Here is a 19,794-nt window from a genome sequence, read left to right on the forward strand (position 1 = left end):
AACATGGGGGAGTTGGAGCAAAAATGTTTTTATATTTTTATTTATTTGTTCTGTTTTTTCTGACATTAAAAAAGTTTAACACACACAGAGAGAGGGAGAGAGAGAGAGAGAGAGAGGTAGAGACAGTAAGAGAGAAGCAGTTAATAATTAATCTCAGAGCAGAGCAATATATTGACAGATTGTCATGGAGCGTCTTCATCACAGTTCATGGTCGGTCCGTGAAGATCATGTCTGCTCGTCGTGCTGACGGAATCAAAAAGCTGCCAACTTCCTGGTAGCAACTTAATTCTGGACATTTCTGCTCGCTGAATGTTTTTTGTTTTCCTGCAGATCTGATTCACATTGTGTATTTGAGTAAAAATCCCATAACTCCACAGCATCCAGCTTCTTCTTCCAGAAACATTTTCTTCCTATGAGATCTTTCCAAAGGAACCTGTGAAAGACAGAAAGATTTCTAACATTAAAAAAAATACATTTATTTGCTTTCATGGCAGACGGTCAGATGAGAAATACATTTATTTATACGTTTAATATGAAGGTCCTCAGTAATCAACACAATTTAAATCACTTGTTAAAATGTGCACAAAAAAGTCAAGCATAAAAACATCAGCTTGATGTTTTAGGATGAGGTATGAGTAACCAGGCGAACGCCGCAGACTCCAGGAAGTTACTGGTCCCAGCCGGAAAGTCTGACATGTAAAACAGTGTTTGTTTTTTCTACAGATTAAAGCAAGTGAGCTACAACATGTTTATTTGTGAGCTTTGGAATTGTTAACGGTCAGATTTTATTACCTTTGGTCAGAGTCAGGCTAGATGTTTCCCCTTGTTTCCAGTCTTTATGCTAAGCTATGCTAACCGTCTGTGGCAGAAGCTTCAAATTCGCCACACGGACATGATGGACATGAAGACTCTGTCGTCGACTAATAAAGTGAATAATCACTGTTCTCAAAGCGCCAAACTATCCCTTTAAAATCAAAGTCTGAGACAGGAGTGGTAATAGATGAACGCACCCTCACTTCTGCTGAGCAGCTGCAGGTTGCGTCCCTCCTCCTGCACCTGAAGCTGCAGCACCTGTTGCAGCAGCTCCTGCCGAAGTGTTTCCTGCACGAGTCCCATCCTCTCCAGCTTCTCCCCGTTCAGACGCAACAGCGCACGGCCTGCAAGCAGGAAGCAGAGAGCTCAGACATAAATCTCATCTTTCTTTTTTTGTACATCCGTGCGTCTTCGGATTCTCTCAGAGGTGTGACCTGTGATGGCGTGGTGGGAGAACGCCTCCACGTAGGTTAGGTAGTTGTGTGGACAGTGTTTCTTCAGCCATTTACAAACATCTTGTTGCGACCACAGCACGACGGGGCGGATCAGGCTCGGCTGCGTCGGGCTGGTGTGATAAATCCCATAATTGTCACTGGAACGGTACTGCAGAAGGACGGACAGAAAGACATGCGTTAGCAGAATAGACATTTTGTGAAATATGCTTATCCACTTCAAGATGAGAGGATTGATATGAATCTACAGCCACTATCCAGTTAACCACTAACCAGTTAGCTTAGCTTAGCATAAAGAGTGGAAACAGAGGGAAACTGCTAGCCTGGCTCTAACTACTAGTTTAAGATGATAAATTGTGTGTATGTGTTTTAGTTATGACAAGTTTTAGGTGTGGGATTATTTCAAGCTTAGAGAGTCTCATCTGATGGCTTCTCTGTCTCCCTCTCTCTCTCCTGCTCTCTCCTGCTTGGTGTGTCAAATGTTTAGTTATTCCTCTGCCTCCTTTAGTGAAAGTGGTAAATGTAATAAATGTAGTTTACTTGTAGCGCTGGAGGCGAGGCTTAGTGAATTAGAGGCACGGCTCCGCACCATGGAAACAAAGTCTCTAGCTACTGTTGTTAGTCAGCCCCCATTAGCCGGTGCGGACCGATCTAGTGTAGCTCGTAGCCTGCCCCCGGTAGCTCCCGAGCAGCCGGGAAACCAGGGAGGCTGGGTGACTGTACGGAGGAAGCATAGTCCTAAGCACAAGCCCACGGTTCACCCCCAACCTCTTCACGTTTCCAACAAGTTCTCCCCACTCAGCAACACACCCGCTGAGAAACCATCTCTGGTGATTGGCAGCTCTGTAGTCAGAAACGTGAAGTTAGCGACACCAGCGACCATAGTCAAATGCATTCCTGGGGCCAGAGCGGGCGACATTGAATCTTATCTAAAACTGCTGACTAAGGATAAGCGTAAATACAGTAAAATAGTAATACATGTCGGCGGTAATGACACTCGACTGCGCCAGTCGGAGGTCACTAAAATTAATGTAGAATCAGTTTGTACATTCGCAAAAACTATGTCGGACTCCGTAGTTTTCTCTGGACCCCTACCCAATCTGACCAGTGATGATATGTTTAGCCGCATGTCATCATTCAATCGCTGGCTGTCGAGGTGGTGTCCAGCAAACAATGTGGGCTTTGTAGATAATTGGCAGACATTTTGGGGAAGACCTGGTCTCACTAGGAGAGACGGCATTCATCCCACTTTGGATGGAGCAGCTCTCTTATCTAGAAATCTGACTGAGTTTCTTATTAAACCAAAACCCTGACAACCCAGAGTTGAGACCAGGAGGCAGAGTTGCAGTCCTACACGCCTCTCTGCGCTTCCATTACAGTTACCCACCCAATATCCCATAGAGACTGTGTCTGTCCCCCGACCACTTAAATTAATTGAACCAAATTCAAAAAGAGGAGTTATACATAAAAATCTAATAAAGATCAACACCAACACCTCCACAGCTACAACTGATAGGAGAATTAAATGTGGACTGTTAAATATTAGATCTCTCTCATCTAAAGCTGTACTAGTGAATGAGTTAATATTGGACAATAATATAGATTTATTTTGCTTAACCGAAACCTGGCTTCGGCCAGAAGAATATGCCAGTTTAAATGAATCCACTCCCCAAAGTCATATTAATACTCAGATTCCTCGAGACACCGGCCGAGGAGGTGGAGTTGCCGCCATTTTTGACCCAAATCTATCATTTAGTCCAAAGCCCAAAGTCAACTACCATTCATTTGAAAGCCTTATTCTTACTCTCTCACACCCTACCTGGAAAACAATACAACCAATTTTTATTGTTGTAGTGTACCGCGCTCCTGGCCCATACTCTGAATTTTTACTGGAATTTCCAGAGTTCCTATCGAGTCTGGTCCTTAAAACTAATAAAGTTATTATTATGGGTGATTTCAACATCCACGTGGACGATAGTAATGATAGCCTTCGCGCAGCATTTATCTCTCTCTTAGATTCAATTGGCTTCTGTCAGTGTGTACATGAACCCACTCATTGCTTCAATCACACTCTTGACCTTGTTTTGACATATGGTATAGATGTAGAACATTTAACTGTCTCTGAACAAAATCCTCTTCTGTCTGACCATTGTTTAATAACTTTTGAATTTATACTATTTGACTTCATACCACCAAGAAAAAACTCCTACACTAGATACCTGTCTGATAGTGCTGTGGCTAAATTTAAAGAAACAGTTCTATTGTCATTAACTTCAGTATCATGTCCCCATATGAGTGAACAATATAATAATCCCTCTGAAATCGACCATTTCGTGAACAGTGCTGCAAGTTTACTAAGGACAACTCTAGACTCTGTTGCTCCGCTAAAAAAGAAACTCATAAAGCAAAAGAAACTTGCACCCTGGTATAATACAGAGGTTCGCAAATTAAAACAAAATGTGCAAAAACTTGAGAGGAAATGGCGTTCCTCCAAACTTATTGAATCTCGCTCAATCTGGCAAGACAGTCTTAGATCATATAGGAAGGCCCTACGAACTGCCAGAGCAGCCTATTACTCCAAATTAATTGAGGATAACAAGCATAATCCCAGGTTTCTCTTCAGCACTGTAGCCAGGCTGACAGAGAGCCACAGTGCTATCGAGCCTTGTATCCCTGTGACCCTTAGCAGCGATGACTTCATAACCTTTTTTAACGACAAGATCTTAAACATTAGAGACAAAATTCAGCACCTACTGACCTCAGCTGATCCTGATGTAACATCAAACATTAGTGTCTTAGAACCAACAGTAGAAACAGATATTCATCTTGACTGCTTTTCACCTATCGATCCCCATCAGCTATACTCACTCATATATTCATCCAAGCCAACAACATGCCTCTTAGACCCCATCCCTACCAAACTTCTCAAAGAAGCTTTACCCTTACTTAGCACCTGTCTATTAGACATGATCAATCTGTCCCTGATAACAGGCTATGTACCCCAGTCCTTTAAAATAGCTGTAGTCAAACCTCTCCTTAAAAAACACACACTTGATCCAGAGGTTTTAAGCAACTATAGACCAATATCTAACCTTCCATTTCTTTCCAAGATCCTTGAAAGAACAGTCGCCAATCAGTTATATGACTTTCTTCAAAATAATAACTTATTTGAAACTTTTCAATCTGGCTTTAGAGCTCATCATAGCACAGAAACAGCATTGGTCAAAGTCACAAATGACCTCCTCCTGGCATCAGACAAGGGATTTATCTCTGTCCTTGTACTGTTAGACCTTAGTGCTGCATTTGACACCATTGACCACTCTATATTACTGCACAGATTGGAACACCTAATTGGCATCAAAGGAACTGCATTAAGCTGGTTTCAGTCTTATTTATCAGAGCGATTTCAATTTGTTCATGTTCATGATACATCGTCCACACTCTCAAAAGTTAGTCATGGAGTTCCCCAAGGTTCTGTCCTTGGGCCAATATTATTCAGCCTGTATATGCTCCCCATTGGTGATATTATTAGGAAACACTCCATACATTTTCATTGTTATGCGGATGACACGCAATTGTACTTATCAATGAAACCAGATGAAACAAATCAGCTAGTCAAGCTTCAGGCATGTCTTAAAGACATAAAAACCTGGATGACCAGCAACTTCCTACTTCTCAATTCAGACAAAACCGAAGTTATTGTTCTGGGCCCCGAACACCTTAGAAATAACTTATGCAGTGATATTGCATTGATAGATGGCTTAGCCGTGGCCTCAAGCTCCACTGTAAGAAATCTAGGAGTTATCTTTGACCAGGACATGTCCTTTAACTCGCACATTGCAAATATTTCAAAGACTGCATTCTTTCACCTCCGAAATATCGCAAAGATTAGGCACATCCTGAGTCAGAAAGATGCAGAAAAATTAGTCCATGCATTCATTACATCTAGACTGGATTACTGTAACTCCCTTCTATCAGGCTGCCCCAGTAAATCCATAAAGACTCTCCAGCTAATCCAGAACGCTGCAGCACGACTACTGACAAGAACCAGCATGAGAGACCATATTTCTCCTGTTCTGGCTTCTCTACATTGGCTACCTGTAAAATTCAGGATAGATTTTAAAATTCTCCTCCTCACTTATAAAGCCCTGAACGGTCAGGCACCATTCTATCTTAAAGAGTTAATAGTACCCTATTATCCCACCAGAACTTTGCGTTCCCAAAATGCAGGGCTACTTGTGGTTCCTAGAGTCCTCAAAAGTAGACTGGGAACCAGAGCCTTTAGTTATCAAGCTCCTCTGCTATGGAACCATCTTCCGGTTTCGGTCCGGGAGGCGGACACCCTCTCTATATTTAAGAGTAGACTAAAAACTTTCCTCTTTGATAAAGCTTATAGTTAGGGCTGGCCTAGGCCGGCCCCTAGTTATGCTGCTATAGGCTTAGACTGCCGGGGGCCCTCCCATGACGCACTGAGCTCTTTCTTCCTCTCCCTCTCCTTCTGCACACATTCATGTCCCATTAATGCATATTACTAACTCAACTTCTTCCCTGGAGTCCCTGTGCTTTCTTGTCCCGCAGATTCCTATCGATCATGACTGGACCTCCTGCTGCGGTCCTGCTGTCGTCCTGCTCAAAACCTACTGCGATTACTACTGTTTAGTCATAATCTGATTTAAATCTGTTAAGACTCAGTACAGCTACTACCATTTTTGTCACTACCATTGTTATCAAAATCACCATAATACCTTCTGTATACTTCATTGTCATTATCATTATCTACATTTCGATACTTCTGGTATTATTACTGCTGCTATGCATCTCTGCTTGTGTGCTCCTTCTCTCACGCCCCACCCCCTCTGCCTCTCTCCCTTGCTCTCTCTGTCGCTCTCCTGCTCTCTCTCTCTCTCTCTCTCTCTCTCTCTCTCTCAACCCAACCGGTCAAGGCAGATGGCCGCCCATCTTGAGCCGGGGTCTGCTCCGAGGTTTCTGCCTTCTAAAAGGCAGTTTTTCCTCGCCACTGTCGCCAAGTGCTTGCTCAAGGGGGAATGTTGGGCTCTCTCTATTTTACAATTTAATTAAAGAGTTTGGTCTAGACCTGCTCTAATTGGAAAGTGTCATGAGATAACTTTTGTTGTGAATTGGCGCTATATAAATAAACTGAATTGAAAAAACTGAATTGATTGGCTCACAATCTTTTTTTTTTTTAACTTCAAACCTTTATTGTCAGAATATTTTTTACATACACTGAAATTCTTCTCTGCATTTAACCCATCACTGATTGAACACACACATGCAACATGCAGTGAAACACTCAAGTGCAGTGGCCTGCCATTTCAGGAGCACGGGGAGCAAAATAGGGGGGTTAAGTGCCTTGCTCAAGGGCAGCCGACTAATGGCCAGTCTGAGCCGGCGGCCCCCCGGTCACAAGTCGCTTCTCCAGCCTCTAGACCTCCTGTTTCTATTGTTTGTGCTAAGCTAAGCTAACTGGACGTTGGTTGCAGCTTCATCGCTACCATACAGACACGAGAGTGGCGTCGATCTTCTCGTCTGACTCTCTGACAGAAAGTGCAACCTGAGCTCAAACACTGGAACCAGTTTAGTTGAGCAACCTCACTGACAGTACAGTAGAAAGGAGGAGTTATAGTTGTTACACTCTGCAGAAGGGTGTCATTAAGACACAGCCATGAACCAGTAAGGCTACATTATTGCCAGAAGAATCACACGCTACACAGATGACAGGTCACAGTACCCGGTACACTACCCAGTTTGATGTTGTGATTTGACCTGATTCGTTTGACCCTGAAGCTGACCTTGACCACCGCGGTGGCATCGAACATCCCTGAGATGATGCGATCCACACACACACACACACACACACACACACACACAGCTTTCCTTTTCTGTATGTAATCTCTGACGCTAAGTCAAAAGCCTGCTGTGGAGCTTCTCAGCTGAACATTCAGCATTTACCCGTTACAGACAGACAAACATCCTAAGTTGAGCCCGTATGTGAGGAACTGACAGGATCGGCCCTCTTTCGGTCTCATTAAAGCACACGGGGACGATCCCGATCACGCAGATCAAACACTCTGCGCAGATGTGAACCTCCGACTTGTCTGGAAGATTCGTGAACACGCGGCAGCAGCACAGACAGAAGAGTGTGAAGGCCAGCCTGATCGTGCGACGCAGCTCTTTAATCTTAAAACATGTACAGGATGTAAAACTATGAAGGGCTAATCAAACGGGGCCTTTCATCAGTCCGTTGGTTTTTAAAAATTCAGCTGGTTCAGCGTTTCTCCAACTCAGGATTTTCTCAAATGCAGGGGCAAAAAAAAAGCAAGGCTGGCTTATATTTAAGGTTCAGTGAAGCAAAATTTGTGCTGGGGTGTGTTTTTTCAGCTAAAACCAAATGATGTTAATGCACTTTCATGAGAGTGTAAACTTCCTGACATTATGTTTAAATGCTGTGCAATTTACATTGTAAAAGGTTGCTTTTGCACAGACTGTGCTTGTAATATATCACGTATCTTCTGGCTTAAAATCCTCTTCAACAACAAAAAAAAGTGTCAACACGCGCTTACAAGTTAAACAAAAGTATCGCTCCTTCTGCTCCCTCTAACAGTTGGTTTAAGCAAATAGTAAAATATGCTTTAATAAAATGGTAAGACTGATCTGCTCCTAAAAGATGTGACGTTGGATTGGAGAGCTTCCATCCTGCTTTCTTTGTGCTTTGGGGATTTAAGTTGCTTCTTGTTCTCAGGGAGGTGGTGATATTGTGTCGAGCCATCTAACGCAGGTGTTTGGTGTTGATGTGATGTTTTGCGTCGTGTTTGTAGATTGGGATGTTGAGTCTGACGGTGAAAAGAGATGTCACAAATGATGTGCAGGCTGTAATGTTCATTTAAGTGACGTAAATAAACGTGACCCCCCCCAGGAAGAGCAGCTGCTGCAGCCGTCACGTCGCTGGTGAGCATCTAAATAACAAAGAAAGACATTTTCAGAGAAGAAGTTTTGTGTATGTTGTTGCTTTTATCTCCGTGTTTCTTGCTCTACACTTAAAGAGCATCGGATTTTCTTCATTTCACTTTCAGCCTGTCATCTCCTGACTCGTTTTACATGAAGCAAACACTTTCCTCAGCTCATCCAAAGCTATTTGTTCAGAATGTGTTGCACAGCACTCAGTATTCAGTATTCAAAACCTCATGTCGCTATTTCTGCTTGAGATACAAGCAAATAATTGTCACAACTAACTAATCTCCCAATTAATTTGTCAATTCATTTTTTTCGGGGGGCCACTAAAACAAAACTGTGAAAAATGCGATCAGCAAACAGCTTGTTTTCTCTGACCAGCAGTCCAAAATTCTCACTATTTAAAACCCGTTTGTCATTCTTGTTTAAAAACATGACGCAAAACATACATTTAATTTGCCAAAACAGTTGTCAGTCATTATCTTTCAACGGTTTCTGAATGTATTGAGCTGTTTTGTGACCAGAGTGGTGAAACATATCGCAGTGTGTGGCTGCAGAGTTCTGGAAATAAAACCAACTTCAGGATGAAGAGGGAGGAAGGAAGGAAGGAAGGAAGGATGAAAACACTTTTCATGTTCAAATGCTGCAGATCATCCAAACACACAACACTTGGTTAAGTTATGTTCCTCAAAGCAAAAATAAACCGACCGCTACGCTATATGCATCCAAGAGGATTGACGCAGACAAACACCACATTGTGTACAACTCTGTTATCAGCCCAGCCCAGTTCTATGTCTGCAGCTTTAGCTCATTACCGCCTTAAAGAGCCTTCCATGTGGTGAAGACAAAAGCACGAGCTTTCTCACTTAGAACTGTGGGCTTTAAACGAGGCCAGTTTACACAAACAGATTGCATCTGGTGAGAGCGCGAGCGGACGACGCTGTATCAGATAACAAAATGACTATCAACCAAAGAGAAAAACAGCAGAAAGTGGGACAGAGTGGCTATTGAAAGTGGATCTGAGGACGTTTTCACATAAAGAGAGCTATAAAAAAGGCTTGGCATACTGTTTATTACTCTGTAACAACAACCACAGACTCTGTGCCATTAAGCATTCAGTATCAAACTAAATTCTGTTCCTTTCTGCTCTCAGTCAAGAGACAGAGTTGCTGCTGCAGCACAGTGCGAGTGTTGGAGGACCGGTGCTATTTAAAGCCATAGCTAAAAGGCTGATAGAGCCCGCTAGCCCGCTGGGGAGAGAGCAGCTTCCATTCTCTGCTAACAAAGTGCCCATTTGCAACAATGGATGGTGACCGGCTTTGATGTGCCAGAGTCTGATTTATTTATTTTCTTCTCAGATTTTTCTATGCAGAAATCTGACAGTGGACATAAACAAATGTTTTCATGGATACTCAAGGAAATTATTTGTTGCAGTAATTTCTGAAAGCATTCATCAAATTTATGTCTGCACTGACTTACATGAGGAATGCAGTGAGACTGATAATGAAAAGGAAACAAATAACACTACTGGTCGAATTTCCAGCTATTGTGATGCCACTCTAATGATCTGTTGTTCCATATGAATCACAGTAATGATTTTTAATTAAAGATTAAGAATTATTTTGCATCAGTTCAAGTAAAGATTCACAGGAACCAAATTCCCATACTTGGTGATTCTGCCAGGAAATGGAATCAAACAGGAAATTAAATCCTAATAATAACAGCAGTGCAGCTATTATGCATATTTTTCCATTTTTCAAAAAAAGAAAAAAAAATGAAGCCAGTGTGCTCAGGGACCTCCATGTTCCTGTTCATAATCACCGTTTACCTGACCAGATCGTCTATGAAAGAGAATCTACACACAACATAAAATTTCAACCAATCTCTCACTGCAACCTGGCAACCCACAGCCCGATTCACAGGGTCAGCTAGCTTAGCTGTTGTCAGGAGGAAATCCTACGAAGGCAAGCAGGTTCTTTTTCCCCTTTTTCCGAGTGTGTGTTGTGAACCATTAATGGGCTAATGATTTATTTCTGGCTAATGTTTGTCACTCTCTCCTTAATGGATCCAGCTGTGTTGATGGTTAATAACCAGAGCAGTAAAAACTCACAGCAGCTGGTATCACCGTAACCTCGCCGCTCTGTATGTGACCCTGTGATTTCAGTCACAGCATAGAAGAATGAATGCAGTGCTCAGGTCACATGTGGTACCAAGCTGCTCGGCTGCTGGAACTGAAGTTCTGTAACAAACTATTTTTACAGCCCGAACACAAAGATATTGTGCCAGTCAATTACAAATACCAACACTGTCAGTCAGTAATTAGAGTTTGTGGTATTTTTTTCTGGGATGGTGAAGGAATTACCCGCCCTACTCTGTCTCTGATTGGCTTACCCTGATATTCTTATCCTAAGCAGCCTCCCTTCTCACGCACAAACTGAACCAACCAAAGCATCAAAGCCAACAGATTAGGGTGGTGGTGAAAATCGCTTACGCTGACCAATAAATACGAAAGTCAAAACAAACACCAAAAATTTGGGCTGTTGAGTCTGATTCGAAGCAATATTAAGCAGACATCAACGTATCACACGCCTTTGACCTCGGAGAGTGAAGAAAGCCCAGGAGGCATCACGCGTGTGCTGTTCGACATGTCGAGGTGATGTAATTGATGGGTACCTGCAGGGCCTCCGTGCCCGGCTGCTGCAGCAGCTTCACCGTCCTGCCTCCTGCGGTTTTCTGTCCACGCCCGTCATGCCAGGTTAGGTTCCCACCTGTCCGTCGACTCAGCTGGTGCTTGAAGTCCTCCGGCAGGGCCCTGTACTCCACAGCCGGCCTGCAGAAACTGAAACTGGATGCCGCTGGAGAGATGAAAGCAGAAGGAATAATGAGCAGACAGCCGGATTTGCCTGTAACTGCTGAAAATGTAAAAACAGCGTGAGACATGCACTGCAAACAGAAACCTCCCTCACTCTGCGCGGCTTGAAAACAAAAGGCAGAGCTGAGCCCACCTGGACTCCCCTGTCATTCAGGGATGATCTCATTACGAACTACCTGCTCACACATGCTCCATTGATACTGAGCAGGCAACACTAAAAATTTATCTGAGCCTGGACAAGCTACTCTGTAATTCACATAAGTCAGGGTTTTGCTAGCGTGACTACTTTGTGCAGAGCTTGTAGGTGAATGTCAGAACTGTGAGACGAGCCACTTTCTCATCATTACGAGGAGGCCTGCAGGCACACATCCAAACCCACTCAACAGCAGGTGGCTTCCCAACATCCAGTAATTAAAGAACGTGTGGAACTACAGTAAACACGCTGTTACTGGCACAGATCCTGGCAGAAAGACACGAGTCATTACTGATTCATGTGCCAGATTGGGAGAATTTTCTCACCGTGTTTGAAGCTGTGTGTGTGCAGCTGTGTTTGCGCGTGCGTTAATGTGAATTTTCAGTAGCCTATCTTAAATTGACTAAGAGAATTTGAAAAGAGGACAGAACGAGAGGGAGAGAGAGGGAGGGAGGGAGAGAGGGGGGGAGAGACTGCCCGGGGAGACGAGGGTTTGAGGAGATGAAAGACTGCCTTTTGGTTTTCCAGCTCTGTGCCTCTCCTTTCTGTCATTCAACATCTCCCGCTGAGAGCGCAGCAAAGCCGAGTCCTGCATTCATCAAGGCAAAGCAGCAGCATCAGATTGTTGTGAATAAAACTCTGGATGCGATTTTTGTTTCTTTGAGGTGCAACGTGCCTATGAACTCTTCCTCGCAGTGTTATTACTTCCCCCAAGGCTGCCGCTTTCCTGGATTAAATACAGATGATTAAGACCACTTGTCAGACTTTTTTTTACCGCTTTTAGTTTTGGCTGTTTATGTGAGGGGGAATAAAAGTCCCCATTAACATGAACACATGTATGAATCACCGGATAGGAAAGCTCTTTCATGAACAAAAGTCCTCCTGAACATACTGTGAAATGTCTTTTCGCCCACCTGCAGTGTGTGTCACTTGGTATCCTACAGGTTGAAGCTCCTGTTTGAAGGATTTGAACATTTCGGACTTTGACACAGAAAGCAACAGATAATGCATTCATTTTTAACCAGGATGTATAACCACTAATGCATTCAGAACAGTGCAAAAGATGCAAATCACATCTTCACATAGTGGCTTTAAAGGGTATAGCTGTCCAATTTAGAGTTTCTCTAGCTGAGTCTGCGCAAAAACTGACCACAACAAGAGTCCCACTGTCAGACTGGTCATGCTGGTCCCGGTCTGGAGCGCTGTCCGTTTCAGCACCAAATCTTTGTCCACCCTGCACCCTCCTCATGTTTCTTAATCAATATTTAAAGTCCATGCAGGCGCTCATACAGCTGTGGCTTTAAAGATCTAACGCAGCAGGGAGAGTTTTATCTCTAAATAATATTTTAGCCCGTGTACTTTTTCTCATAGTAAAGTGAGATTCCAGCAGGCGTTTTGTTACCGACCACCACCGCCACAGCCCAAAACACTGGCAAACCGGTTGCGCAAGTATTGATTTAAACAAACGAACTCATGCGCCATACGTGGTGTAAGCTGAAGTTAGCGCTGAATGAAAGACACTGACGACATAAAAGCAGCCTACCGTCCACAGCCATGGTGTCTACTGAGAGCCTCCCATCGTATCCGGAGACCGACACTCAGGCTGCGGGGTCCTGCTCCCACCTCTCCGCGTTATGTTCACCGACAAAAGTTTCAGTGAGGTCTGGCAGGAGGAACGACGATCCACATCCTCTCACGTCTCGCTGTGGTCTGACTGGGGGAAGGATCCAGCTCACGCCGCCGGTGTCTGCGGGCTGAAGTTGTTTAAGACAGGAATGTCCCCGAGCAGCTGACTGACTGGTTCCGCGGGCTCAGGCGGGCGCGGGCGTGTGTGTGCGCGCGGGCGTGTGGTGTGTGTACGGACTGTATTTGTGCGTGTGTGTGTGTGTTTGTGTTTCTTATGTGTCGTGAGAATCCGACGCGCTGCTTTTTCTCAAGAGTCTGCATGAGCGCAGCGAGCTCAAAGTGCAGCCCCCGGGCCCTGTAATTAACGCAGCCAGTGGAGGCTCTGAAAAACAGCCGGATGAAAAGGCTTCTCATCACTGCAGCATCCAACTTAAGGAATCCCCCCTTTGCCTTTTTCTTGAAGAAAGGGAGCTCTGTGCGCGCCTGTGGGCAGTGGGCCCTCTCTGTGATGGACCCTGTGTGTGGGGGTTTGTCCACAGGAGCTGCAGGACACACTAAGGACAGATATCAGTGCTGCACCGATGCTGTTTCCCAGTTCCTTCTTCACTGGCCGCATCATCCGAACACGAGAGGAGTACGTGGCCCGTGGCTCCAGATGATGAGCATCACAGCACCACAAATCGATCACAAACGCTCAAAAAGCATTAAAGTGTGACCGTCCCGTACTTTTATCTTGAATTATTTTCCATCACAAGAAAAAAAAAAGAAAAGACCAGAGGAAAACAAACAAATAAAAAAAGCTTAAAAGAAAGGGGGTTTAAAGGGAGACTGAGCGTGAAGAAAAAGCCATGAATACAAAAATGATTTTTATTTTCATCATTGCATAAAAGAAGAAGAAGAAGAAGCAGAAGAGAAAGGAGGCGTTGCAGAGGAAAGTAGGACCCTATTGGCTCCCATAAATAAATTAGAGCCATTAATAAATAATAACTTTTGCTATTTAGCATATATGACTTCTTTTTAACTCACCTCTGCTTAAATGAAACATTGCTTTTCATCCTACCTGAGCATCATTGATGGAAGGGTTGAGTGGGGTTTATCATATATCACTAATACGTTTTAGCTCCATCAGTGTGAATCCACTCAGCATCAGCAGCAGGGACGAGGACGTGGACAACGACGAGGGACAAACAAGGACAAACAAAGCACACACAAAAAAGACATGAAAAAGAAAAGGAGGCCACGCTGGATTTTGTTTATATAGTGCTGCAAATCTTACTAGAGCGTTTGGGGAGTAGCCGAGCTCCTGAAGGGTCTGGACTAAAATATATTTTGTGGTTCTCATCTTGATATTCATAAATCTCTCATAATGTTACATCAGGTTGCTCTGGTTTTGAAATCTGGCTGAAATCCACAAGACAGCAAACAAAAAAATGTGACACTGCGGCTGTTATAAAAACTGGAACAAGCAGGGGAAAAAAACAAAAACAAAACAGATTTTCAGATTAAAACATGACTGTCCCGTGGCAGACTTTGGCAGGAGACTTTCAGCGTGACTAGAGGTGACGATAGCTGATTGGAGAGAACAAGGTGTCCAAAACCAAAATATCAGACAGGGTTTTACTTCTGGGTGTGTTCAGGTGTTCTGTTGTTCACTGATGTTTGTCACTTGTAATTTCTTAGCACAGGTTCAACAACCTCGTAGACCCCCCTAAAAATAAAAACGACAATGTTTCCACACACGTCTGCAGCTGAACAACAGACAAAATATTTTCATTAATCTGAATTTGAAATACAGACCACAGCCACACGTGGTGTACCGCCCCCTAGTGGAGCCTTGACTGCTTCTCATTCAAACAAAGCAGTGGAAACTGTTGGGAGACATTAAATCGAACACGGTTTAAAAACAACTGAAACAAACATAAATTAAATTATATCTGCTTATCAAACTCTTTAGTGGTTTATCAATAAAAATGCATCATATTTTATTGGGGCGTCCTGGCAATGCCGCAATTTGATTCAGAGGTGATTCTTGATGAGGGCTGCCTCAGTCCAGTTCACTGCATGCCATATACTATATAGACAAGAGTGTTCATATGTGGCTGTTTTTCAGGGTTTAGGCTCAGCCCCTTTACTTCCAGTGAAGGGAAACCTTAATGCTTCAGCACACCAAGACATTTTGGACAATGCTATGCTTCCAACTTTGTGGCAACAGTTTGTTGAAGGTCCTTTTCTATTCCAGCATGACTGTGCCCCAGTGCACAAAGCAAAGCTCCATAAAGACATGGTTGGATGAGTTTGGTGTGGAAGAACTTGACTGGCCCACACAGAGTCCTGACCTCAACCCCATCCAACACCTTTGGGATGAACAGGAACGGAGATTGTGAGCCAGGCCTTTTGGTCCAACATCAGTGTGTGACCTCACAAATGCTCTGCTGCATGAATGGGCACAAATTCCCACAGAAACACTCCAACATGTTGTGGAAAGCCTTCACAGAAGAGTGGACGCTGTTATAGCTGCAAAGCTGTCTGTGTATTTAGAGTACAATGTCATTAAAGTCCCTATTGGTGTAATGGTTTGGTGTCCCAATACTTTTGTCTATATAGTATACACTCAAGAACAAGAAGATGAATGACGATGTTGCCGTTGCATGTGTAAATAAGTATTACAGCTTGTGATGGCGTGTCATCTCTGGGTTTACAAGAATCAATAGATGCCAAGAGTGGATGTAAGGCAGAGCTCCCTGCTGTTTTTTTGGTATTGCTTCATGTGATTGATGTTTATTTGAAATGACTCCACACCAGATAACAACATCTGTCAGATACACTCCAACATCTTCCCACAAGCAATGCCTGAATTATTTGTAGCAATCTTCCCGTTCACAAATGGCCAGTTGTAGTTGTGATACGGTTTATTCCAGTGACACCGCAAGCCGCACATGGGACCGTAAACCCAGCTGACTAGTTTGAGTTTAATTGGCAGGGTGTGGGTACGAGCAGTTCCTGCTCATGTTTCTGAGGCATCCCGACTCTGGAGCACTGAGGCCCCTCTAAAACTTTAAGCACGGACACATTTGGCCTGGTTAGCGCGCTAAAAGATGAAAGGCATTGCTTGAATTAATAGTTTCCACAGGAGAGAACATCAAAGAGCCTCAGATATTAATAGTATGCATCTGAGGTTTACTCTCAGCAGCAGTCTTTTGTTTTAATGTTTAACAATGGGATTCTTTTTCATTAGTTATTTTACGGTCATTCCACAGCGATGAAGAAAATTCTCGCCAGTCTTATAATGTCAAACAAATTGCACTGTAACACCACAAGGCACAAGGCAGAGTTAATAGCTCAATTTTTTTAGTCATAGGTTTACTCACTTTTTTGGAAGCTGTTGATAAGGACAAAGTCAGGGGTGGCAGTTCCTCCTCCAAACGTCCCACCCAGCAGTCAACACAAGGGGGCAGTATCAGTCTTGGTACCAAGAGACTTGATGCTCTACTGTCACTTAAAAACATTCCACTTTGGTCCTTAAAACAAATCAACTTTGATTGAAATATAAATCAATAGTCTACTACAATGTGACAGTGACAGTGACCTCTCTGTATATTATATTATGTGTACAGTGATGTTTGTTGGTTTGCTATAGTGTTGACTAAATGGGCAACTGAAAGTGATGAGATCAGTCAGAAAAGCTGCTAATTGCAACAGAACGTCCTGTAGTGGAGTGGAAAAATGAGCAATTTATCACATTCTAAACATATTTTTTCTTATCCAGATGTAAATGACATTTTGTCAGTTTTTATTGGTCAGTTCTGTGCGCATGACATTGTGATTTTTGACTTTGGGAGATGTAAATAAAACTGACTTGACTATTTATGTTACTGTTTGTCCAAGTGTCTGAGGTTGAAGAGCTAAACATGCACTCACTTCACCTTACTTTTATTTCAATGGTGCTGAATTAGATTCTTTAAAGGATGGACATACTTTGATTTCAGAATGGCATCAGTTTAACGCTGAGGCACTTTTTAATGTAGTTTTGTTACATTTGGCATTGAACCAAAGTCCAGCGGAAGGGCTGTGGTTTAGTTTAGTTTTTATTTTCTTTCAACGAAAAAAATCCTGAAAATCATGTAGAACTATTAATTGGGTACAATCACGATATCCAAACAAAAAAGAGTTTCTGTTGAGCAGATCCTGGAGAGAGGGAGTGTGTGTGTGTGTGTGTGTGTGTGTGTGTTGGCTGTTTCCAGATGTGTACACACTGCCACGAGAGTCCGGCAACAGCAAACAAAACTGAACGTGTGAAGTGTGACGTGACCTCTGACTCTCCATGTGGCCACCAAATTAGGTTTGTTCAGGCCAACATTTGCTCTTGGTCAGTGACTAAATTCTTAAGACGGTGACGCCTCACACTGAAATCTTTTTCACGAGTACCAAAAGAAAAAATATTCTCTAAAAAATATCCTAAAGCAGATGAAACTACACCTACAACAACCTTACATAAAGAGGTTAATTAGAAGTAGCACCTCTTGTCTGTGTGCCACCAAGTGGCTTCCAGTCACGTTTTCCTTTTAGCAAATCTCTTTCAAGCTGTCAAAAAGTGATCTGACTTTGGTGTAGGAGGAAAGCTGTTGTGCCCTAACTCATCAGTCAACAACTGGTGAAAATGATTTGCAAATATAAAGGGGCAGTGCTGTTGGGAAAGCACCGTCAAAGCCACACAGCCCGCCGACTAAAGTCACATACGGAGAAATTTACAGGCCAACTCAGAATTTGGGCCGCTGGTGTTAAAACTAAACAGACAAAGAAACAGGGAGGGGATGACCACAGATGCAACTGCCCATATGTTGCACAGACTTCCACAGATTCATACATGGTGTTTTTTGGCCTCACCCTGTACGTTGAGAAGTCCACGAACAGCTTAAGTCTGACGTACGCTTTATGGCGGGCAGGTGAGTGGCAGCTAAAACAGCTGTAACTGTGTGATGCCATTCAAGGAAAACCCCGGGTGGAGCCGCCGCTGGCCGCCAGAATAAAGCGGCGCTTGTTTCACGATGCCTGTGTGCTCTGCAACATGTTTGACACGTTACAATGAGAGCTTGTTTACAAATCAAGAGGGTAAAAGAGCTCTCGGAGAATCCATAACACACACTCACACACACAGAGTGTAATGCATGTGCTCTGAACAGGGTGTTTCCAGGTGGGACCCGGCCCAAACAGGATGCAGGAAATGGACGTGCGTCTGAGAGGGGTCACAGTGTTACTCTTGTTCGAAATGAGGTCATGTTACAATGGCAGGACATTTTTCAAGAATGTCTGACATTAACAGTCATCTGCACATAGACTCAGTGCTGAAAGAAGAATTCAGATCCTCCATTATAAGATTAAGTTCTCAGTTCAAATCCTGCTTAAGGAAAAGTACTTTAATACTAACAGCAACAGTTGCTTAAAGTATCAAAAGTCCTCATTCTGTCAAAAAAAAGGGCCCCTCTGACTGATATGTGATATTTTTAGACTGTTGTTGATGCTTCAATGTGTTTACAGCATTTTGCCGTTGTGGCTGACCAAGTTTTAATTAATTTATATGCAGTTAGAAAGTACAGCCCAATCTAAAGGGTCACAAGATAAATCTCAGGAGTCATGAGATTAACGGAAGAGAGAGTACAAAATCTATTTGTTTTATTTTTCTTTAATATTAGATAATCTGATCTCTGTGGGCCAGCTAATCAATGGAAAAATATGAAAAACTGGTTATAGCCTGAAATGTGACAAAGGCCGTCTACGCGTTGTTTTCATCAAAATAGTTGGGAATCACTTTAACAACGCTAAATATTTAAGCATGTATCTTTAAACCACTGAACATATCACAACAATCAAATAAAAATAAAAGAAAGGCAGAAAGTCAGACACATAAAACACAGGCTGTGAAGCTGTCGTTCAGGCGATAAATGGAAGCGGTGGTGTTTTGTTTGCGTCCTCATCCACCTTCCTTTGAACTGTCTTCCACAGACAGCCTTGTGAACCATTTATTACTGACAAGGTAGATTTTTACCTTGTTAAAGAACGACTCACTCATTCTGGTGCTGTCCTGCCTTCTCTAATCTAACAGGAAGTGAAACTTAATCAAAAGTAGAGGCCAAGAGAAAATGCTAAAAGCTTTCAAAAACCTCACCTCAGTGCATGTTCAATTTACAGGCTCGGGTTTTATTTGCAGAAGTGTTCAGTTGACCTCAAAAAGACGATATTGTAAATTCCATATTTCAACTGGAAATTATTACAGTAAATTGACTGGGATGACGCAACTAACACGTGGACTTTAAGTGGAAAGTGTTTCAGCTGTGGTTCAGTGGGGAGGCTTCTTTCTATACTCTGGGAGGTGAACTTATTCCACAGTACAAAGACGTGTGTTGTTAATGAATGTGTGGGCTTGTGGGGCCAGGCACTCGAGCACTGTGTACTGTCACAGCCTTCAGCACACGGTGTTTATTTTTATTTGTTCCAGTTCCTGGAGGTTTGCTGTTAGGTCAGGGTCTAAACTGTGTCACTGTGCTTGCGTAACAATGCTGTTATGTGTCTGAATTCATACACATAAACATATTTCAAACAACATTAGTTTAGTACTAAACACTAGATGACACAAAAAAAATCAGCATATTAATACCAAGAATGGGAAAATGGCTTTTAAAAATGATCCTGCATTAAAGTGTAACAGTTTATAGAAATCTGTCATTTTGTCCAATTTGGGACCCTTTTGACCCTTTTGTTTTCTTTGACTGTAATGTGGTTTGTTGTTTTGTATTATGCATGCATTGTGTACGCATGACTTGTATAAAATAAAGGTTTGAATGAATGGAAAAAAAATAATTTGGTGCTGGACT

At 42.9% G+C, this 19,794-nt stretch overlaps 1 protein-coding gene across 2 annotated transcripts; it reads right to left on the reverse strand.

The window, feature by feature from the left end:
* Positions 1–31: 31 nt before the first annotated feature.
* Positions 32–13,532, reverse strand: samd10a (sterile alpha motif domain containing 10a). Of its 2 annotated transcripts, none has more exons than XM_046397056.1 (5): positions 12,843–13,532; positions 10,908–11,089; positions 1,248–1,416; positions 1,017–1,157; positions 32–433 (listed from the first exon to the last, which is right to left on the reverse strand). In XM_046397056.1, the coding sequence occupies exons 1-5, from the start codon at positions 12,853–12,855 to the stop codon at positions 411–413; spliced, it is 528 nt and encodes a 175-aa protein (XP_046253012.1). In that variant the 5' UTR covers positions 12,856–13,532; the 3' UTR covers positions 32–410. The 2 variants fall into 2 exon arrangements, with proteins under 2 accessions (XP_046253012.1, XP_046253011.1); XM_046397055.1 differs by having other exon boundaries at positions 1,011–1,157; positions 12,843–13,502.
* Positions 13,533–19,794: the final 6,262 nt, after the last annotated feature.

This window comes from Scatophagus argus, chromosome 8 (genome assembly GCF_020382885.2).
Source record: "Scatophagus argus isolate fScaArg1 chromosome 8, fScaArg1.pri, whole genome shotgun sequence".
NCBI classification, from domain to species: domain Eukaryota; kingdom Metazoa; phylum Chordata; class Actinopteri; family Scatophagidae; genus Scatophagus; species Scatophagus argus.

What these genes read in the sequence shown, in the direction of transcription:
- samd10a (XM_046397055.1), bottom strand. An exon ending in CTCCCACCACGCCATCACAG is followed by an intron (nt 1,158 to 1,247) that starts GTCACACCTCTG and finishes TCCTGCTTGCAG; the next exon opens with GCCGTGCGCTGTTGCGTCTG. An exon ending in GCTGCTCAGCAGAAGTGAGG is followed by an intron (nt 434 to 1,010) that starts GTGCGTTCATCT and finishes TGTCTTTCACAG; the next exon opens with GTTCCTTTGGAAAGATCTCA.